The 19340-nt window shown below is 43.1% G+C and overlaps 2 protein-coding genes across 6 annotated transcripts in view; one reads left to right on the forward strand and one right to left on the reverse strand.

Moving 5' to 3' along the window:
* Positions 1-19340, forward strand: part of LOC127376798 (low-density lipoprotein receptor-related protein 1) — an 85557-nt gene that overhangs the window by 45845 nt on the left and 20372 nt on the right. For all 5 annotated transcript variants that reach the window (XM_051424069.1, XM_051424071.1, XM_051424067.1 and 2 more), the window contains exons 17-44: positions 333-458; positions 1222-1338; positions 1462-1542; positions 1641-1808; positions 3145-3327; positions 3848-4045; positions 4133-4378; positions 4744-4941; positions 6171-6375; positions 6540-6704; positions 6939-7183; positions 8083-8214; positions 9237-9464; positions 9587-9761; positions 9922-10016; positions 10164-10313; positions 10472-10612; positions 10736-10864; positions 10955-11086; positions 11205-11339; positions 11431-11560; positions 11896-12022; positions 12603-12754; positions 12909-13033; positions 13319-13693; positions 18301-18490; positions 18670-18874; positions 18968-19160. In XM_051424069.1, the coding sequence (XP_051280029.1) occupies positions 333-458; positions 1222-1338; positions 1462-1542; positions 1641-1808; positions 3145-3327; positions 3848-4045; positions 4133-4378; positions 4744-4941; positions 6171-6375; positions 6540-6704; positions 6939-7183; positions 8083-8214; positions 9237-9464; positions 9587-9761; positions 9922-10016; positions 10164-10313; positions 10472-10612; positions 10736-10864; positions 10955-11086; positions 11205-11339; positions 11431-11560; positions 11896-12022; positions 12603-12754; positions 12909-13033; positions 13319-13693; positions 18301-18490; positions 18670-18874; positions 18968-19160 (4746 nt within the window). The remainder of the gene's footprint in view (positions 1-332; positions 459-1221; positions 1339-1461; positions 1543-1640; positions 1809-3144; positions 3328-3847; positions 4046-4132; positions 4379-4743; positions 4942-6170; positions 6376-6539; positions 6705-6938; positions 7184-8082; positions 8215-9236; positions 9465-9586; positions 9762-9921; positions 10017-10163; positions 10314-10471; positions 10613-10735; positions 10865-10954; positions 11087-11204; positions 11340-11430; positions 11561-11895; positions 12023-12602; positions 12755-12908; positions 13034-13318; positions 13694-18300; positions 18491-18669; positions 18875-18967; positions 19161-19340) is intronic.
* On the reverse strand, positions 14924-17072 carry LOC127376800 (galanin receptor type 1-like). Its single transcript, XM_051424078.1, has one exon. It carries the CDS (start codon positions 16046-16048, stop codon positions 15011-15013), a length of 1038 nt encoding a protein of 345 aa, XP_051280038.1. The 5' UTR covers positions 16049-17072; the 3' UTR covers positions 14924-15010.

Below are 19340 nucleotides of genomic sequence, written 5' to 3' on the forward strand. Positions count from 1 at the left end.
GCGCAAACTACAGTTTCCAAGATTGTCTCTTTCCATGCAGTGTAATGTGGCTGTAATTTCACTGGCCAGCTTTCTTCTCATCAGGCGATAGTAACAACCAGGGACTCATATTTGTCTTGGATGTTCTTCTCTTTCTTATACTTCATTTAAAGTGACATACTTGAAGGTTTGAAACATGGATTATTTTAGGATTATTTCGCAAGTTGAAAAGTATATCAAACACAGAAACCGTTAATATACCAGGCAGATGGTGTTTTAAAAAATACAAAATAGTTTATTTAATTTAGTTTTAGATGTGAAATGTTGATGTATGCTTTATTTTTTTCCCCCAGACCAGCACACCTGCCCAGCTGACCGATTCAAATGCCAGAACAACCGCTGTATCCCCCTGCGATGGCTGTGTGATGGCGACAATGACTGTGGCAATGATGAAGATGAATCTAACACCACCTGCTCTGGTATGCACAAAGCTGGAGTTCTTTTTAATTTTGAGAGCATTACAGTTTTTCTTTCATCTTTTGATTTGTAAGATACAGGATTTGATTGTCTTACCTGTGTAGCAGCTTGGGCAAATGCATATACAGTACAACACTGTATGGTTTTATTCATGATCTGCAGCAAGGGTTTTTTATTGTTCTTAGGTGATGAGGGTGTATATAGATCTCATATATATATTTTATATTGGTGTTTTTTGGATCTATGTTGAGGTTAAGAAAGAAATGAAAAGTGAGGGAGAAACACTGGACTAGTGAAACTTTGGGCAGGCAGATATGGCAACTAAAGCAGACATATTGGGATCTGTTAGCATTGAGTTAATTTAGTTACAATTAGTGGGGCAGATGCAAGCAGGATTTTTACCAACAGTCCAGGAGGATGTATTGATTTACAGCATCAATGATAATGGGCTGAAACACAGTGATGGTCCTTGGCTAACAACATTTGCTTTTGTAAGGGCGTTCTTAGTGTCTCAAATAAATTGAAGGGGATTACAAATTGTCTTTGACCTAATTAAGATAAAAAGGAGTGTGCTGTTTTGGGCCTACAAGTGATTTTAAGTAATTCTTGTAGCAATCAAATTTGGAAAATTAGGTTGTAATCGTTTTTATATTTGAGGATGTCTTTTTTTTAAAGTGATGAAATAGGATGTTGAGTCGGGCATATTAGAAGAGGAAGAAGGACCTTTACAGCATTTAACTGTTTTACACCTTGTTTCCTCGCCAGCTCGCACATGCCCACCAAACCAGTACCCTTGTGCCAGTGGGCGCTGCATCCCCATCTCCTGGACATGTGACCTGGATGACGACTGTGGAGACCGCTCAGATGAACCAGACTCCTGTGGTGAGTCTTAACGGCACCTTCATATTGTTAATTTTTCTCAAATGGCACATAGTTTAGTTTGAGACATGTAGTATGCTTACAATTTATTTTTATTTTTATTTTTGTCTCTTGATCGCTCTTCAGCCTACCCAACCTGCTTCCCTCTGACCCAGTTCACCTGCGCCAATGGACGCTGCATCAACATCAACTGGCGGTGTGACAATGGTAATCATCTTATGAGACTTCCTTCACCTCTCATGAAGCTGTATTTCAAAACAATCCAATGACTTAAATCTTAAAATCTTGTGTGTGCTCATATACAGACAATGACTGTGGGGATAACAGTGATGAAGCTGGTTGCAGCCATTCCTGCTCAAGTGTCCAGTTTAAATGTAACAGTGGCCGCTGCATCCCAGAATATTGGACCTGTGACGGCGACAATGACTGTGGAGACTACAGTGACGAGACTCATGCCAACTGTACAAACCAGGGTAAGGAAACGATACTGTGGTTGGCAAACTGAAATAGCACTGCTTTTTGAGGGATTTTGTTTGTACTTCTGCCAGTTAAAGCTCTCATCACAATGCCATGTATTGTATTTCACTATGTTTACGTGTTGCTTTTGCAGTTGTAAAGAGGTTGTTACAATGAGGATGGGATAACCCCCCTCCCTGTCCTGGTTCCTCTGCTCTGCATGCCCCTGCCTGCCCTTTGGCTTCCACTTATCATTTACAGCAAATCCTCTCTGTTGCTCTGTTCAGGATGTGATTATGTTTTGTGGTTAGATAACAATTAAACTCTTTGGTGTTGTGCAGATGGCACAGATGTTTTGACTTGGCTACAGTGATATGAATTAACATGTTTTCCGTTTAAAATAGCTCTTGGCCATGTTGGGCTGATTTGGAACATCAAGTTTTGCTGGTTAACCACTCTTTGTAACAGTGAGTGTCGCACTCTTTCTTCAGCAGTTGGTCTGCCTAGAAACATCCGCTCCTGTACACTGTGTGTGTTCTGATGTTATATGTACTGTTTGATCCGTGCAGAAACACAGCCAACCGCTGTCAAGTCCCGGCATGCAAAAACGGGGCCCAGCGTGACCTGTTGGTCTAATGAGCAATCTGTACTGTGTGTGTGAGTGTGTGTGAGTGTGTGTGAGTGTGTGTGTGTGTGTGTGTGAGTGTGTGTGAGTGTGTGTGTGTGTGAGTGTGTGTGAGTGTGTGTGTGTGTGTGTGTGTGTGTGTGTGAGTGTGTGTGTGTGTGTGTGTGTGTGTGTGTGTGTGTGTGTGTGTTTGCCTGTGTGTGCCTGTGTGCCTGTGTGTGTGCGGGCTCTCTTGGCTTACCGTCTGGAAGTCATTAGCTGAAATAAAAAAGCCATACTATCGCCTTCCCATCCTGTATATTGTAGTCCTGTGCTGAAAGGTCCCCGGGCCTATTTCCTGCTTTAGCAGTGCCAAGAGCTGACCTTTGCTATGAGTGGACGTCATTGTGCCACCTCTTCACTGGTGCCTTTAATCTGTCTGTGACATCAGTCAGTGAGCTGTGTGTGTCATTGTTGTTTAACTTGGCTCAGTGTCAGGTTGTTAACCCAGCATCCCAGTGTACCTACACATTAATTAATGACTAGAATGGCCTATTCTTTCTCCTCTCAGTTCTTGTCCAAGTATGTGTGGTCTGTGCACATGTTTGCTGGTTGTGATTCCAGTTCAGTTATTTTTCAGTTGCTGACTTCTACTGGAGTTTTATTGCTTCTCTGACATTGGCTAAACTGCACACTTCATCTTTTTTGTTGGCTAACTATCACACTTTGTCTTGCTGTTTTCTCTCCAGCTACCCGTCCTCCAGGCGGCTGCCATGTAGATGAGTTCCAGTGCCGGATGGACGGCCTGTGCATTCCCATGCGCTGGCGCTGTGACGGGGACACAGACTGTATGGACCTGAGTGATGAGAGTAACTGCGAGGGTGTGACCCACATGTGTGACCCAGCAGTCAAGTTCAGCTGCAGAGACTCTGGTGAGGATGCTTTCAGCCAGCTTAAGTACCAGAATTTAAGTGTGATTAAACTTTTTTGACAATGTCAGCTAAAGATGCCATGTCTTTGTGTTAGTACAAGTAGGGTCTTATCTGTTTCTATCTGTTAGAGAATAAGTGCCTGGTCACACCAGAGAGTGACACTTGGCAATTTATTTGGGTATCCATCATGTGGTGGTTGCTCTTTGTAGCTAGTTTAATTTGTGGCAATGAGGAAAGTTATTACTGTAGCTTACATGAAATTGTAGGCTACAAGCTTCCTCCATTTTGGACTCTCCAGTTCTCTCCATTCCCTCAAAGGTCAGGACTGTCTTGATGATTTGCGATAGGTCAGCAGCTTAAATTTGCATTTCAGTTGAATTCACTTTCCCTTCCTGAGCAAATCCACTGATCGCAGATGATTTATTTGAAATCAAATGATTAGTGGTCTGAACTTTTGCTGTTTAAAATGCTGCTGTTAAAATGACACAAGTTGAGAATTAACATCTTGTGGTCTGGACAGCTCGCTGCATCAGCAAGGCCTGGGTGTGTGATGGCGACAGTGACTGTGAGGACAACTCGGATGAGGACAACTGCGAGGCGTTGGTGTGCAAGTTGTCTCACCACATGTGTGCTACCAATGACTCCATCTGTCTGCCTGCTGAGAAGCTGTGTGATGGCACTGATGATTGTCCGGATGGCTCTGATGAGAAACTCTGTGGTAAAACATTCTTCACACACACCAAAAACCTTCCAACTCTGTCTTGGATATAGTTCCAACCCTTTAATCTCTGTTTCTTGCCTTCAGACTTGTGTGCGTTGGACAACGGTGGTTGTAGCCACAACTGCAGCATCATTCCTGGGGAAGGCTTCATGTGTTCTTGTCCCCTGGGCATGGAGCTGGGAGCCGACAACAAGACCTGCCAGATCCAGAGCTTCTGCGCCAAACACCTCAAATGTAGCCAGAAGTGCGAGCAAGAGAAATCCAGTGTCAAGTGCTCCTGCTATGACGGCTGGGAGCTGGAGTCTGACATGGAGAGTTGCAAAAGCACTGGTAATAAAAAACCGGGCCTTTTTGGCATTAAGAGTTTATTTTCTCCTACAAACTGAAGAATTTGTTTTTGGCTTCAGATTGAGAACAAAAGTATTTTCTTGTGCTGAAGAAGCACTACAATAAATTTTCAAGTATTTAATGCATCATAGTGTTGAAGATGTATTTTTTTTCTCCAGAAAATGAGCAGCAAACTCCTTCAGTTATTGAGTTTTTTATATATAGATGGAGGGGAGATATCACAGAGACAGCTGTGGCAGAATTTGATCCAAGACCAACAAGGGGGTTTCGTAAAATCTGTGCTTTGAGATGAGATTTATTGTGTTGAACCTCTAACACTTCGGCGGGTACAACTTCTTTGCCTTCAGATCCCTTCAAACCTTTCATCATCTTCTCCAACCGCCATGAGATCAGAAGGATTGAGCTTCATAAGGGGGAGTTCAGTGTGCTGGTACCAGGCCTGAGGAACACCATCGCCTTGGACTTCCACCTCAATGAGAGCACCCTGTACTGGACTGATGTCGTGGAGGACAAGATCTACCGTGGGAAACTGTCTGAAAATGGAGGTGAGGCTGCCAGTTAGCTACAGCTTTCAGTAATTTTAGATTAAGCAGAAAGATAAATGGGGTGGTGGAATGAATGGCCACAAAGAACAGTCTAATTTACATAGTAATACATTCATTTTTCAGTGTCATCTTTGTGTAAGTAAAATAAAAATGGTAAAGTGGATTGTTCCCTCTGAGATACCAAATCATATTTATGCTTTTGACTGAGCATTTCTCGGAAATTAACCTCCACTGAGCACAAATGCACCATCATTTCTCAGAGCTGTCTGTGGTCAGCAGTGGTGGTCTGTGACCCTGAATAAATCTCCCAGGTCATGGCCGGCCTTTCCTGCTCCAAAACCCCAGGTTTCCTTGCCAATCAAGGTTGTGTTCCCAGCACAGCACTTAGGGGGCACACGGAAGGCTTTGTCTCTTCCTATTTGTCTTAGTACTCGCTGTGCGTGACTGCAGCCAGAACACTGATGTAGCGTAGGAGGCACAACACACTGCAGTTACAGTTCCCAGCCCTTCAACTTCACCATCAAAACAGGGTTCCTGAGCAGAGACATTGTGACCAACTCATAGATCAGCCCCTGCTGCTTGTTACTGAAGCTGTTTCAGAATCTCCTAAGTTGTTGGCATACTACCCACACATACACTCAGAAAGGCAACCCTAACTCCAGCATTCCTTTAAGCAAACTGTGGAGAAGGCTTGTCCTTCTCTCTCCAATTACTACTGGAAGGCCTTGTGAAGAACTTGTCTTATCGTCCACAGCCAGAAATGATCACACAGTTTGGTTTGCACTTCATGAGAGCCCGTTTCTGGGAAATCATAAAAAGAGCAGGGGATCTGTTGTTGGATGTTTATTTTCTTAGAAGTGGGGCAGTGGGGTTGGGAAGATAGCACTGGTCAAAGCCACATTAACGGACACAGCAGCAGTGCACTGACAGATTCCACAAGAGTAAAGAATTCAAAACAATTCGTTGTTTGTCAGGCTTCTTTCTTTTTTTTGCAATGAGCCATATGTGCTGGCCAGATTTTTACTCTCTTCAGTGAAAGCAGAGCCAAACTATTACACTGAATTAGCTTAATTACAACAACTATTTTTCTATTTAAAATCACATTAAAACAGACATTACTTACTACAAAATTTCAATATTGGTCCCTTTTTCTGCTTTTGAGTTGTCAAATACATAATAAAGAAACAAATACCATCCTAGCTTTCCCTTTTTCTCTCTCTGTCATTCAGCCCTGACCAGTTTTGAGGTGGTGATCCAGTATGGACTGGCTACTCCAGAGGGTCTGGCTGTGGACTGGATAGCAGGAAACATCTATTGGGTGGAGAGCAACCTGGACCAGATTGAGGTGGCCAAACTGGATGGGACCATGAGAACCACCCTGCTGGCTGGGGAGGTGGAGCACCCAAGGGCCATCGCACTAGACCCTCGAGATGGGTAAATAGCAAAGATCTACCAATTCAGATCTGTAATCTTCTTTCAGAAAATGGACATTTCCAATACCTTTTTAGCTTATAATAATATTCCTCCTATTTTCTATGAAACCGATATGTTCTCACGTGACGAAGCTTCACACATATTGTTTTATTTTCTGTCGGCAGTATTCTATTTTGGACAGACTGGGATGCCAGTCTGCCCAGGATTGAAGCAGCATCGATGAGTGGTGAAGGCAGACGCACCATTCACAGGGAAACAGGCAGTGGTGGCTGGCCCAACGGACTCACTGTGGACTACATGGAAAGACGCATTGTCTGGATTGATGCCAGGTAGGATTTGCCACTTGCTCTCATTGCACTGCATCCACCCACTCACTCATTACATCACCAATTCGCTCAGTCTTTTTTCTCCTTGCTTGCTGTTATTAATTTTTTAATAAACATGCAGATGTGCTTGCTTATGTAAAACTGCATACAAAGTACAGACTCATCTAGCACCATGCATATACTTAAACTGATGCACATGTTATCCCTGCCTTAATCTCTGCCTTAATACCTCTCCAGGTCAGATGCTATCTACTCTGCAATGTACGACGGCTCTGGGCTGATTGAAGTGTTGCGGGGTCATGAGTATTTGTCCCACCCCTTTGCTGTCACCATGTATGGAGGCGAGGTCTACTGGACTGACTGGAGGACTAACACTCTAGCCAAAGCCAACAAATGGACAGGACACAACGTTACTGTAGTCCAGCGCACCAACACACAGCCCTTCGACTTGCAGGTCTATCACCCGTCGAGACAACCCCAGGGTAGGTTGTACGCCAGGCACGTACACATAAACACTCACAAAGATAAAGACCCCATATCTCATATTTACCCCTGCCTGTTGGCAAGTCTGACTGATTTAGGCTTTAACTCAAAGGAGAGTGGCAACAAGCTCACAGTTCCTTCTTTGACCATGTTGATTCACGACTCTCATTCACCAAAGACAGCTGACCTTTTACCGCTGTGAGACATGTTGTCTCCTCACACCAGCAGCAATTTGGACACCTCCTGCTGCCTCGTTGATCAAAAAGTCGCCTCAGTGTTTGGCATTTCCCACCGGATGGGTAGGAAATAAAACCCTCCTCCTGTGACTTAAATGTCATGTGTTGATCTCACAGACACACACATGATTGACAAGATGATCTTAAGTATTTTGCAGTATTCTGTCACATTGAACTGTCACCTTGATGTTTAGTAGCCAATGGCTGTGTTGATCCCAAGGGTGTATGGACAACAGAGAGGCACTGGGTCCTGTAATTGGAGGCAGGAAAAGAGAGATCTCACAGAATTGTTGATTGACAGCTGCAACGAATGCCCATGACAGTGATGAGGCAACAAGCTGTGTTGACAATGTCTGGTAGACACTCTTACTTTACTTGAGGGTCCATTGATTGAGAGGTCCATTAAAATAACTCTTGACTGTGATACTTTGGAAACAGCATTAAACGTGTGGCTTAGTCTGACACTGTATTGTATAAGATGTTTGTGAATTTTTTGGAGATGCTTTTTGTAAATATATGACCAGCTATCTGCAGAACACATTGTGAGCCCTAAAGGAAATACTCTCCCTCTCTGTGCATCTTTCACATACCACATCTCCTCTGTCTTTTTGTGGGTCTATCTCTCTTCCTCCACATTTTCTCTGACTTGTTCTTTCTTTCAGCTCCTAACCCGTGTGCCACCAGTGATGGTAAAAGCCCTTGCTCCCACCTCTGTCTCATCAACTTCAACCAGACCTTCTCATGTGCCTGCCCTCACCTCATGAAGTTGCAACCTGACAAACGCACCTGCAAAGGTAAAGACTGTTACTCACAAACACACACGCTCCTACAGACTTTTTTTTTTCTCACTAAAAATACTCAGACCTAGTGTGTACACTCAGCACTCTCATAAAAAATCCACCTCGTCAAGGAGCAAGGAACAGGCTCTTTGTTTGCAAGAATCTTTTCTCACGACTCTCATGATTGCTACGGTGTGCTCAGCCCCCGAACTTGACATCAGCGTCATTAGCTGTCATCTCTTATGACAGAAGATCTGATTACATCTCCTCTGTTTGTGCCACACGGCCTTCTTCACTCTCATTTCCATTTCATTTCATATAAAAGGCTGTCACAAGTGATGCGCTGAGGTCTTCATTATTGCTATGTGATTTCATGAGTGGGTTTCATGATGGTTTTGAGGGTTAGCTGTGGGGATTTTTGAATGTGTGTATTGCGCATTCTACAGCACAGTCCTAATCTCAGCAGTGTAAAAATAATTGAAATAAAGGGTGTCTGATGCGGGACAAATGATTTGTGAGTGCCAGCCAAACTCTGAACTCTAACACATATACTACTTAAACAACAATTTAAACTGAGATATGATTTTTTTAATTTAGAGGAATTGGCATTGGTAGTCTCCACCTCCCATCTCCCAGGAGATAATTGAGTCCTGACAAGGGCAACATGTTACTGACTGGTCATTTTGACCCTCTTGTGCCACTGTCCCCTGGGATCCAGCTGGCTCCACCTTTTGATTGTGTGGCTACTACAATGAGAAGCCTAAACTTAACTAAACGTAATCACAATGTATTAATGTGACTATAGATGGGACAAAAGTGGATTTCTATACAGAAACTTTGTTGATAATATTGGACTTGCACATGTGAAAAACTGGTGTTAGTAAAGCAACTAACTTATTCTGTATGCATTTGTTTTTCTTATCTTCTTTCATCCCTCTCTTCATTTGTAGATAACTTAATCATTTATAAAAATGCAATAGAACTGATGAAAATCTTTCGTATTCTCAGTGTTTTCTTTTCATTGTTTTTTTTCCCAGAGTCCCGGAAGTTCCTTCTATATGCTCGTCAGATCGAGATCCGGGGTGTAGATATTGACAACCCCTACTACAACTACATCATCTCCTTCACTGTGCCGGATATAGACAACGTGACAGTGGTGGACTATGACGCTGTGGAGCATCGCATCTACTGGTCAGATGTCCGAACACAGACAATCAAGAGGGCTTTCATTAATGGCACAGGGGTGGAGACTGTTGTGTCTGCTGGTAAGAACAATTCCAAGACACGTTTCTTTTTTATTCTTTGTTTTTATTTCACATTATAGTTAAATCTTTCTGTATCTGTCTGAAAATAAAACATTTTCCATTGTGGTCCTGACATTTCACAGACCTTCCCAATGCTCATGGGCTGGCAGTAGACTGGGTATCCAGAAACCTCTTCTGGACCAGCTATGATGCCAATAAGAAGCAGATCAATGTGGCCAGATTGGATGGATCTTTCAAGAATGCGGTCATCCAGGGTTTAGACAAGCCCCACTGTCTGGTGCTGCATCCTCTACTGGGGTGAGTCTTCTTTCCATTCAGTTAGGCCTGCATTCAGTTTGAGAACCTAATACTCTGTGATGCTCTTTTTCTGTTTATCCAAGACTCTATACTAAGTCTCTAATCTCTAAGAGATTTCAGCTCCCTCTCCATGTCTTATAACATTCATTTCCCTCCTCAGGAAGCTGTACTGGACTGATGGGGAAAACATAAGCATGGCTAACATGGATGGTAGCAACCACACCACACTTTTCACCAATCAAAAAGGACCAGTAGGTGAGCAGATGTACCCCTCTTGCCAAAAATAACTGACTGCAAAATAATACTCAATCTCTGTTTAACTCTACAGGGTGAAAGCAGAGATTAAGCATGTTAGTCTAAGAGATTTATATCTATAATAGCATCATTTTTCTTTCCACTCAGGCCTCTCTATTGACTATGAAAAAGAGCAGCTGTACTGGATCAGCTCAGGAAACAGCACCATTAACCGCTGTCAGCTAGATGGAACTAAACTGGAGATCCTGGAAGGTGTTAGAGGCAAACTTACCAAGGCTACAGCTCTGGCTATTATGGGTAAGATGAAAAAGACGATACTTCAAATGTATCCTCTTTGTATTCAAATCCTGATCTGAAAGTCAATAGTTATAACATATTACTGCTTATATTTTAAAAGACATCAATATCTCAAAAGGATAAGATACAAATATATGAATCAATTTCCATCACTATAGGAGACAAGCTGTGGTGGGCAGACCAGGGAACTGACCAGATAGGAACATGTGACAAGAATGATGGAGGAAACTGGAAGGTTTTGCGAAACAATACCTCCCCTATGATGCACATGAGGATCTATGATGAGGATGTGCAGAAAGGTAATAAAAATGTTACTGGTTATGTTTTTGTCAGAAGTTAGTCAAACAATAAAAAATAAAACTAGGAAATAAAAATATTTTTCTTTCTTTTTGGGCCTTACTGATCTTCTCCTTTTCCTTTAGCGGGTATCAACCTCTGCAGTAACAACAATGGAGACTGTTCCCAGCTTTGTCTGCCTACCTCACCAACAACCAGGGCCTGCATGTGCACTGCTGGATACAGCCTGAAGACGGGACAGCAGTCCTGTGAAGGTAAGACTGCTTCACAGCTACAGTCACACATACAGTAGGAATGCAGTGCGTGTCCTAAAAACAAAAATGTATTGTCCTGTCTCTGAGCAGGTATGGGCTCTTTCCTGCTTTACTCTGTTCATGAGGGAATCAGAGGAATTCCACTGGACCCGGCAGACAAATCTGACGCCTTGGTGCCAGTGTCTGGCACCTCCTTGGCCGTCGGCATCGACTTCCACGCTGGTGAGTGACACTGAGGGACGTCAGTTACTAGATGGCCTCACTTGAGTGACATTTTAAAGCTGTTGTTATCTTAGTGTGAGTAGTTATAGGCTGACACAAAAGGTCTTTTTGTTTTCAGAGAATGACACCATTTACTGGGTGGACATGGGCCTGAGCACCATCAGCAGAGCTAAGAGAGACCAGACATGGAGAGAAGATGTGGTCACCAACGGCATTGGCAGGGTGGAGGGCATCACCGTTGACTGGATAGCAGGTCTAGTCATAACAGATTTTAAATCATATTTTAATTCTACTTTTAATAGATAAGGAGCACGTAGCTGATTTTAATCTGTGTTCTTTTATAGGAAATATTTACTGGACTGACCAGGGCTTTGACGTGATAGAGGTGGCCAGGCTGAATGGCTCCTTCCGCTATGTAGTAATTTCCCAGGGCCTGGACAAACCTAGAGCCATCACTGTCCACCCAGTTAAAGGGTAAGGCTTATTGCCAACAGTTAAGTTCTGCCTTCTGTAACACTGCTGCCTTTAGGTACTGCACTTCCAATGTAGTTTAAACCATGCTACTACATTTGTAAAATGCACTTTTAAAGCCTCTTTTGTTTGTGTGTGTGTGTGTGTGTGTGTGTGTGTGTGTGTGTGTGTGTGTGTGTGTGTGTGTGTGTGTGTGTGTGTGTGTGTGTGTGTGTGTGTGTGTGTGTGTGTGTGTCTGTGTGTGTGTGTCTGTGTCTGTGTCTGTGTCTGTGTCTGTGTCTGCGTGCGTGCGTGTGTGTGTCGCGTGTGTCTGTGTGTGTGTGTGTGTCTGTGTGCAGGTATCTGTTCTGGACTGAGTGGGGTCAGTACCCTCGTATTGAGCGCTCTAGATTGGATGGCACGGGGAGGTTGGTCCTGGTCAATGTGAGCATCAGTTGGCCCAATGGAATCTCCATCGACTACGAGGTGTGAAACACAGAAAATCATATATTTCCTATGTCTGTCTATGTCAAATATACTGTTAGTTTTCCAGAGACTGGTACATTGGTCAGCTTTTCCTTTATGCAACGAGAATTATTCATATTTTTTACTGATTAAATTATAGTAATGGTAATTTGTTGTTTCTTAAATCATTAAATTATCAATTTAAATTGTAATATGTAATTAACTCTACTTAATGTAGCCTCAATTATAGTTTTAAATGATTCTGTGTAAATTCTGCCAGTCCCCCATATTACCTTATCTGACAGATATATACGTAACTTATATCATTTTTTTTTTTTTTAGAGCTGCCACAAGTTTTAATTTTTGCTAATGCTGATCATCTCAAATCCCACCTATAAATCCTACAGTGAAGTAAAGCATTAGGTGCTGTGGCAAACAAGCTAAAAGGGCCATTAGAATGATTTCTATTACTTCTATGAGTTTATGAATGAGTGTACCAGCAAGCCAGTCTCTTGAAAACCTCTTTGGTTTGATTTTAATTTTAAAAATGTGACCTTTCCTGAATAATCAACACTATTTTATTTCTGTTTTGTCCCTACAGGAGGGTTTGCTTTATTGGTGCGATGCCAGAACAGACAAGATTGAGCGTATCAACCTGGAGACCGGAGAGAACAGGGAGCTGGTGCTGGCCAACAACAACATGGACATGTTTGCTGTATCTGTCTTTGAGGAATACATCTATTGGAGTGACAGGTCCATTCAGTAGTTAATTAATTTGTTTATTGAACCATCTTTTTCCATTATGTAGTTATACTTGTTAATTTATGACAGCTTTTGAGTCATGTGGAAAATTTCATATTGTATCATGCTGTTAATTGACTCAATGGTTTTGTTGTCTTTTGTTTAGGACTCATGCCAATGGCTCCATTAAGAGAGGCAACAAAGACAATGCTACAGATGCTGTGCAGCTCAGGACTGGCATTGGTGTGCAGCTGAAAGACATAAAGGTTTTCAACAGGGCCAGGCAGCAAGGTAGGAACACACACAAAGCACACACACTCCTAAACTTAATCAGAAACCCCCCCAAAATCTTTTATGCTGTGAAGTTTGGTAAAACCGTCCTTACAAGACCAGTGGACTGCCTCCCTTCAGATGGTCCTCACATGTATACAAAACAAGCCCTCACACACACAATGATAAAAAACTTTTACCACCCAACTTAATCAACACCCCCCAGGAATCGATGAAATGCTGTGTTTAACCAGGCTCATTATTTGTTTAACAACACACCTCATAAACGTGTCACACTCTCCCCAGGCACCAATGTCTGCAAAGACAACAACGGCGGCTGTGAACAGCTGTGTCTTTTCCGTGGCAACACTGAGCGCACCTGTGCCTGTGCTCATGGCATGCTGGCAGAGGACAACCGCAGTTGCCGCGACTATGACGGATACCTGCTCTACTCTGAGCGTACCATACTGAAGAGCATCCACCTGTCTGATGAGACAAACCTTAACGCGCCAATAAAGCCCTTTGAGGACCCTGACCACATGAAGAACGTCATCGCCCTCAGCTTTGACTATCATGGTGGTGGAGGGAAGGGAGCCAACCGCATCTTCTTCAGCGACATCCACTTTGGCAACATCCAGCAGATCAATGACGATGGCACAGACCGCAAGATTGTAGTGGACAGTAAGTATGGAGTCATCAATCACATGTAATTTCTTTTCTACACCTCAGAAAAGCCACAAAATGCCGCTAAGCATTCACCTAAACCTTTCCTCCGCTCCATCTCTCTACATATATTTCAGCTCTGTTGCCTTGTGGTACCATTTCTTCTATTCTGTCTATTAATAATTGAATGTTGTCCCTCATCTCCTCAACACTGTAAACAGCCATCATCTCGCATTTTGACAACACAAGCACCCAGGAGGATCCACTGTAATTTACACACAGCTGCAGCTTCTCAACCAGAGGAGATTGACATCACTTAGGGCTGCCACTTGAAGACACACAAACACGCACACACACTGTGCTTTTTACTTGTTTCAACACTGAAGTGTCTTTTAAATCCCACTCTCTTTAAATGATTCAAGAGTAGGTTGTTGAACTCCATCCAGAAAAGCATCACATTTAAAAGCCCTGGACCAAAGCTGTTCATAGCAAGCAATATTCAAAACACTAATTCTCTAATAGGAAAGACAGGAAAACAATTAAAGTGCATGGGGTTAGTGTGTTTATTGATGTTGCATTGAGATCAGGGTTTTGAATAGATACTGACAACAAATGATGGCCAGTTTTTACACATTAGTTTTTCATCCACCAATGACAAAATGTATTCCAGTTGAGGAAGAATTTAACACAGCTGAGGTTAGAGGAGTGTTATCAATTTCAGATCAGACTTAAGGCAATAAAACAATATAATCATATATTGACTTTTTGTAGAAAAATAACGTGATTATATTTTTAATTGTGTCACTGTTTTATTACATTCTAGAGGTTCAGTGTTCAAGGTTCATTTATGTATCATTGTACAATATAGGGTTGTACAGGGAATTACAAGCTGTAGTCCCTTTATGCTACACACCCCCAAAAAAAAGGAAAGAAGCTGCGTTGTAGTCTGGTGGTACGGCAGCGGATACTTCTGTATCGCTTGCCAGATGGCAGCAGGTTAAACAGTCTGTGGCTGGGGTTTTGTATTTTAGTATCCTTTGGGCTGAGCAAACACCTCACCTCACCTCATTTTGTTTGTTTTTAAAAACAAACAAAATTAGGTTTTTAGTTCATGAAAGGTTTTACCTGATTCAATATATAAATATGGAATGAAGTTAATTGCATTTAACATCACTTAGTTTTGTATATGTAATCCTGCATACATTTTCATACATATATAAATATTTACATATATATTAATTAATTTCATGATATTTTTCTTAAGCAATATTGCCTACCCTAGGTCCAGGAATAAGCAAGTAATGAGGTAGCAGTGTTTTCTGTTTAGCTCAAGAGTCAGTTTTGGCCTCTTTCTGAGGTTGTGTCGAGCTCAAAGGGCTGTACCATGTCCCTGCCCATCACATGAGGGCAGTCAATCAGACAACTTTTGCACCATACCCAGCGTTCTCTCCCCAGCTCTAGTAAGTCTCGTCTAAACTTCTGAGACATAAACCCATACAAGACAGGGTTTACCACTGCTACTGAGGAAGCCAGCAGTCTGGCCAGGAGGGCAATGATATTGTAGCCAGGTGAGCCTGTTATTGTTCCTCCGATAAAGGAGAACATGAGAGCATAGGAGGGCAGCCAGAGGAGAGTGAAGACAAGGACCAGGAGAGCTGAAGTGTGAGTGACCTGGCTCTGGTAGCGCTCCAGCTGGGGAGCGTTCCCCAGCAGCCGTGCATGTCGAAGAAAACAGTAGATCTTGGCATACATCACTACAATGATGGCCAGTGGTAGAGCGAAGCCGAACAGGAATAGGGCGATGCTGTAGACCAGCTGGCTGAAGTCAGATAAGAAGGCAAAACAGTACACAGCGCTGGATGCGGTAACTGTGCGGAAGGCAAACTGCGGCGCTGCCAAGGTCGAGGCGGGGACCCAGAGCAGAGCTACTGTCAGCTTTATTCGACGGTGCATTCTCGAACGATATGCCCAGGTGGGGTGCACCACTGTAAGGTAACGTGTCACAGCCAAAGCAGCGAGGGTAAAGACTGAAGCAGCTGAGCATGCCACACCCAGGAAGCTGATGGCCTTGCACAGGAAGCTGCCGAAAGGCCAGAAGCCCAGGGTGATGGCAGAGGTGTGGAAGGGCAGGCAGAGCAGCAGCAGCAGGTCAGCGGCACTCAGAGCCAGCAGCAGCGTGTCTGTACCATGTGGGGGTTGACTTTCTTTCTTCCTCCTGCCAGTAAGAATGGTGATGACCAGGGTTTGGCCCACCAAGCCAGTCACTAGAATTAGCCCGTCCAAGATTGGCACCACGGTCTTAATCAAAGCTTCAGCTGCCCTGTCCATCTGGCCAAGGCTACTGCTGTTTACTTGCTGCCCCAAAGTCTCCATGCATTCACAATAAAAGTCAATTTGCTAATTAATCTAATGGCCTGTTAATGTTGAGTATCAGAACAGCATGTTCACACAGTGTCTGGGTGATGCAGCTCTTTGCTCCAGTTCATGTCTTATATTGTATTAATCACAGGTATGACCACACTCCAATAGGTACTCTCGTAATGATAGCGATTAGTTAAGCAGTTAAGATGGCACCGGACAGTTGACTTCTTCATTGACATTCATAATCTGTGCTCTCGCAGGAAAAGAGAATAAAAAGCATATATTTACTTGTAGCAGTTGTAATTCATTCATTTCAAGTGCCCAGAGATAATCTAGTGTTTAAGTCCATTGCCTCTTGAGCCACACATGCTCAGAGTCCCTCTCAAAATGTGCCTCTCCCTCTGTGTCATTGTCACTGTTTTCCAGCTGTTGGAAAAAAATTTTAACTAATCAAAGATGATTGGATATGGCACTCTTCTCATCTGAAAGTCTCAGAAAAACTTCTCTCAAAATGTTGTGCTGTTATCCAGTTTTACTCAGGAAAAATAGTAGAAACATGACCTTAAGTAGCAGTCCTTTGCACACTGGCTTTTCCCTGGCTGCATCAGCATGTCCTTCATTATCCAAGGAAGAGCAGATTGGGTCAAATCCGGAGAGATGTCAGTGCAACAGTTACTCTGTGTTGCCTGGTTTCAAAAAATCGATACAGCCAGAGGACAAATTCATCCCAGTGGTTGCTAACAGACATTCCACTTTAAAAGCAGTCAATGCTACTTGATGCTAAGTGGTCACCGCGGCAGGAGGCATCTTATCCATTTAGAAGCTCAACTCGCAACCCTGTAGACTTCACCAGCAGAAAAGTTACTTTACAATTAACATGACCTTCGAGCTTTGAAGGAAAAAATAACTAATTAGTGATTTTTCAAATTAACAATAACAAAAGCTTAGTAATTCTCAGGTGTCACTTGGATTTCTATGCTGCTCCTGTGATAGTCTGAAAGGCTCTGTTCTGAGTGACAATGGTCTTTCCAACAGGTTTTCCCCACTGTTTGCACAGTAACCAGGGGCTGAGCTGATCTAGGCAAGGGGAGGGGTGACTGTGCTGTTTCTCATTACATAATATTGGCTTGAACCTACTTTATTCATCTCTGTTCAATGTGTGTGATCTTCCCTCAGTCCAAGCAATTAGCTGCTCAAGTACACCTTTTTCTCATTTCTGTTTTGTACAGCCTGATCGTTGACACAAACGTGGCTTTGTTTGCATGACTCTGTGCTCAGCCCTAAACTGGTCTTTTAGTTGCATTTTAGGTTACTTAACAAGGCATTCAGCCTTAAAATTGTCCTGCATTAAGGTTGATTACGACACGTCGTCACTCACCTGAAACATCTATTAAAGGGCAATTATTGACTTTAAGCCAAGAGCAAACAGTTGTGTGGAGTGTTCAGGTTTTTATTGTTGGATGTAAGTTGTCATAAATGTGGTTGCTAGTGTGACCAAGAACAGATGGATGCACACCTTGGAGCTTGTGAGACGGCAGTACAGTGTCCTTTTCCACAAGGTTGTGTGCCGTGTATGTACCACAGATAAAATATTACTACTACTGAATGCGCTATGAGTTGGGGCGTTCACAGGACAAAAGGACGATGGATATGTTTGCCATTCATGGCTGACTTCTTCACCCTGACTTATGTCCCTATAGTGACTCAAGCTGTTCCAAAGGTAGTTTTCTTCCCAGAACAAGAAGTCACTATGAATGAGAGTGTCCACAGGGAGCTGTATTTGTATGTGCAGGCAGCCAGCCATGAAATGACAGGATGATACAGACTCTTTAAACTCTCTCCAGGAACAGCAGGCATGGCACATACTCTGCCTTGTGTGGCACCGTTTCCATTTTACTCTTTCTTTTTCACTTTTCTTTTTAACCTTGTCTTTTCTTCCTCATAGTGTTTTCATTCATGAACTGATGTGGGATGATGGGAATAACCTTAAAAGCATTTACCACTGCCTCTTTAATAAAGTCTCAGAGTTAACCATGGGAGCAACTTGTTAAACTATGACAGTGATTAACGATTTGTTGAATTCTCACTGATGGTCCTCATTAAAGCTCCTACTAACACCCCTGAGAGGTGATATTTTTATCGTGAAATGAAAAGAGTTTGGTTTTCTCAGGCTTTTTGCTTTTTAAGAGCTACAGTCAGAAAAACTATCGTCATGGGTCCAAAATATTTACCGTGTGCCAACTTCCTCCTTCTCTGTTCCACAGATGTAGGGTCAGTTGAGGGCCTGGCATACCACCGTGGCTGGGATACACTCTATTGGACCAGTTACACAACCTCCACCATCACTCGCCACACTGTGGACCAGAGCCGCTCTTTGGCCTATAACCGCAACACTGTGGTCACTATGTCTGGAGAAGACCACCCCAGAGCCTTTGTACTGGACGAGTGTCAGGAGTGAGTCATTAATATTGAAACTCTGTGTTCTGGACTGTATCAGGGCCCAGTTCCAATACTATTTTTCTTTTGAACAGCAGATTTATTTTGGTTCAGTCAACCATAACTTTTGTACTAAGACATTTTGGAAGCTCCCACTGCACATCATTATGCTTGTCCTGTGTTTGTTCCCACTATAGTCTCATGTTCTGGACCAACTGGAACGAGCAGGCTCCCAGCATCATGAGGGCCTCTTTGAATGGAGCCAATGTGCTTGTGATCATCGGCAGTGACATCAAAACTCCCAATGGCTTGGCAATAGATCACCGTGCTGAGAAACTCTACTTCTCTGACGCCACGCTGGACAAGATTGAACGCTGCGAATATGATGGAAGCAGCCGTTATGTAAGACGGCCCTTTAATTTTTCCCGGTCATAAAAAAGACTGCATCAACACTTCTGTGTTCTGTGAAATGATGGCTAAAATTTCCTGCTTCAGGTCTTGTTGAAGAATGAGCCTGTCCATCCATTCGGCCTGGCCGTCTATGGAGACTACATCTTCTGGACTGACTGGGTGAGGAGGGCCGTCCTTAGAGCTGACAAATACACAGGAGGAGACATGAAAGTGCTGCGTGCCGACATCCCTCAGCAACCAATGGGCATCGTTGCTGTAGCCAATGACACCAACAGCTGTAAGTATTATTCACTGAAGTCAAGTTTCTACAGATTGCTCCTCCCAATTACATAAGTCCAGCGAGTGTCATTGCAGTTTATAGAGGCTTGTTTTTCCATGTTCTAAAAAGGCTGAGTTTTTCTCTGTGGCTCTAGGGAGGGCCATTTGAGTCTGTCAGTCAGTCTGAAATATCTCAACA

This window comes from Dicentrarchus labrax, unplaced genomic scaffold (assembly GCF_905237075.1).
Source record: "Dicentrarchus labrax unplaced genomic scaffold, dlabrax2021, whole genome shotgun sequence".
Classification (NCBI taxonomy): domain Eukaryota; kingdom Metazoa; phylum Chordata; class Actinopteri; family Moronidae; genus Dicentrarchus; species Dicentrarchus labrax.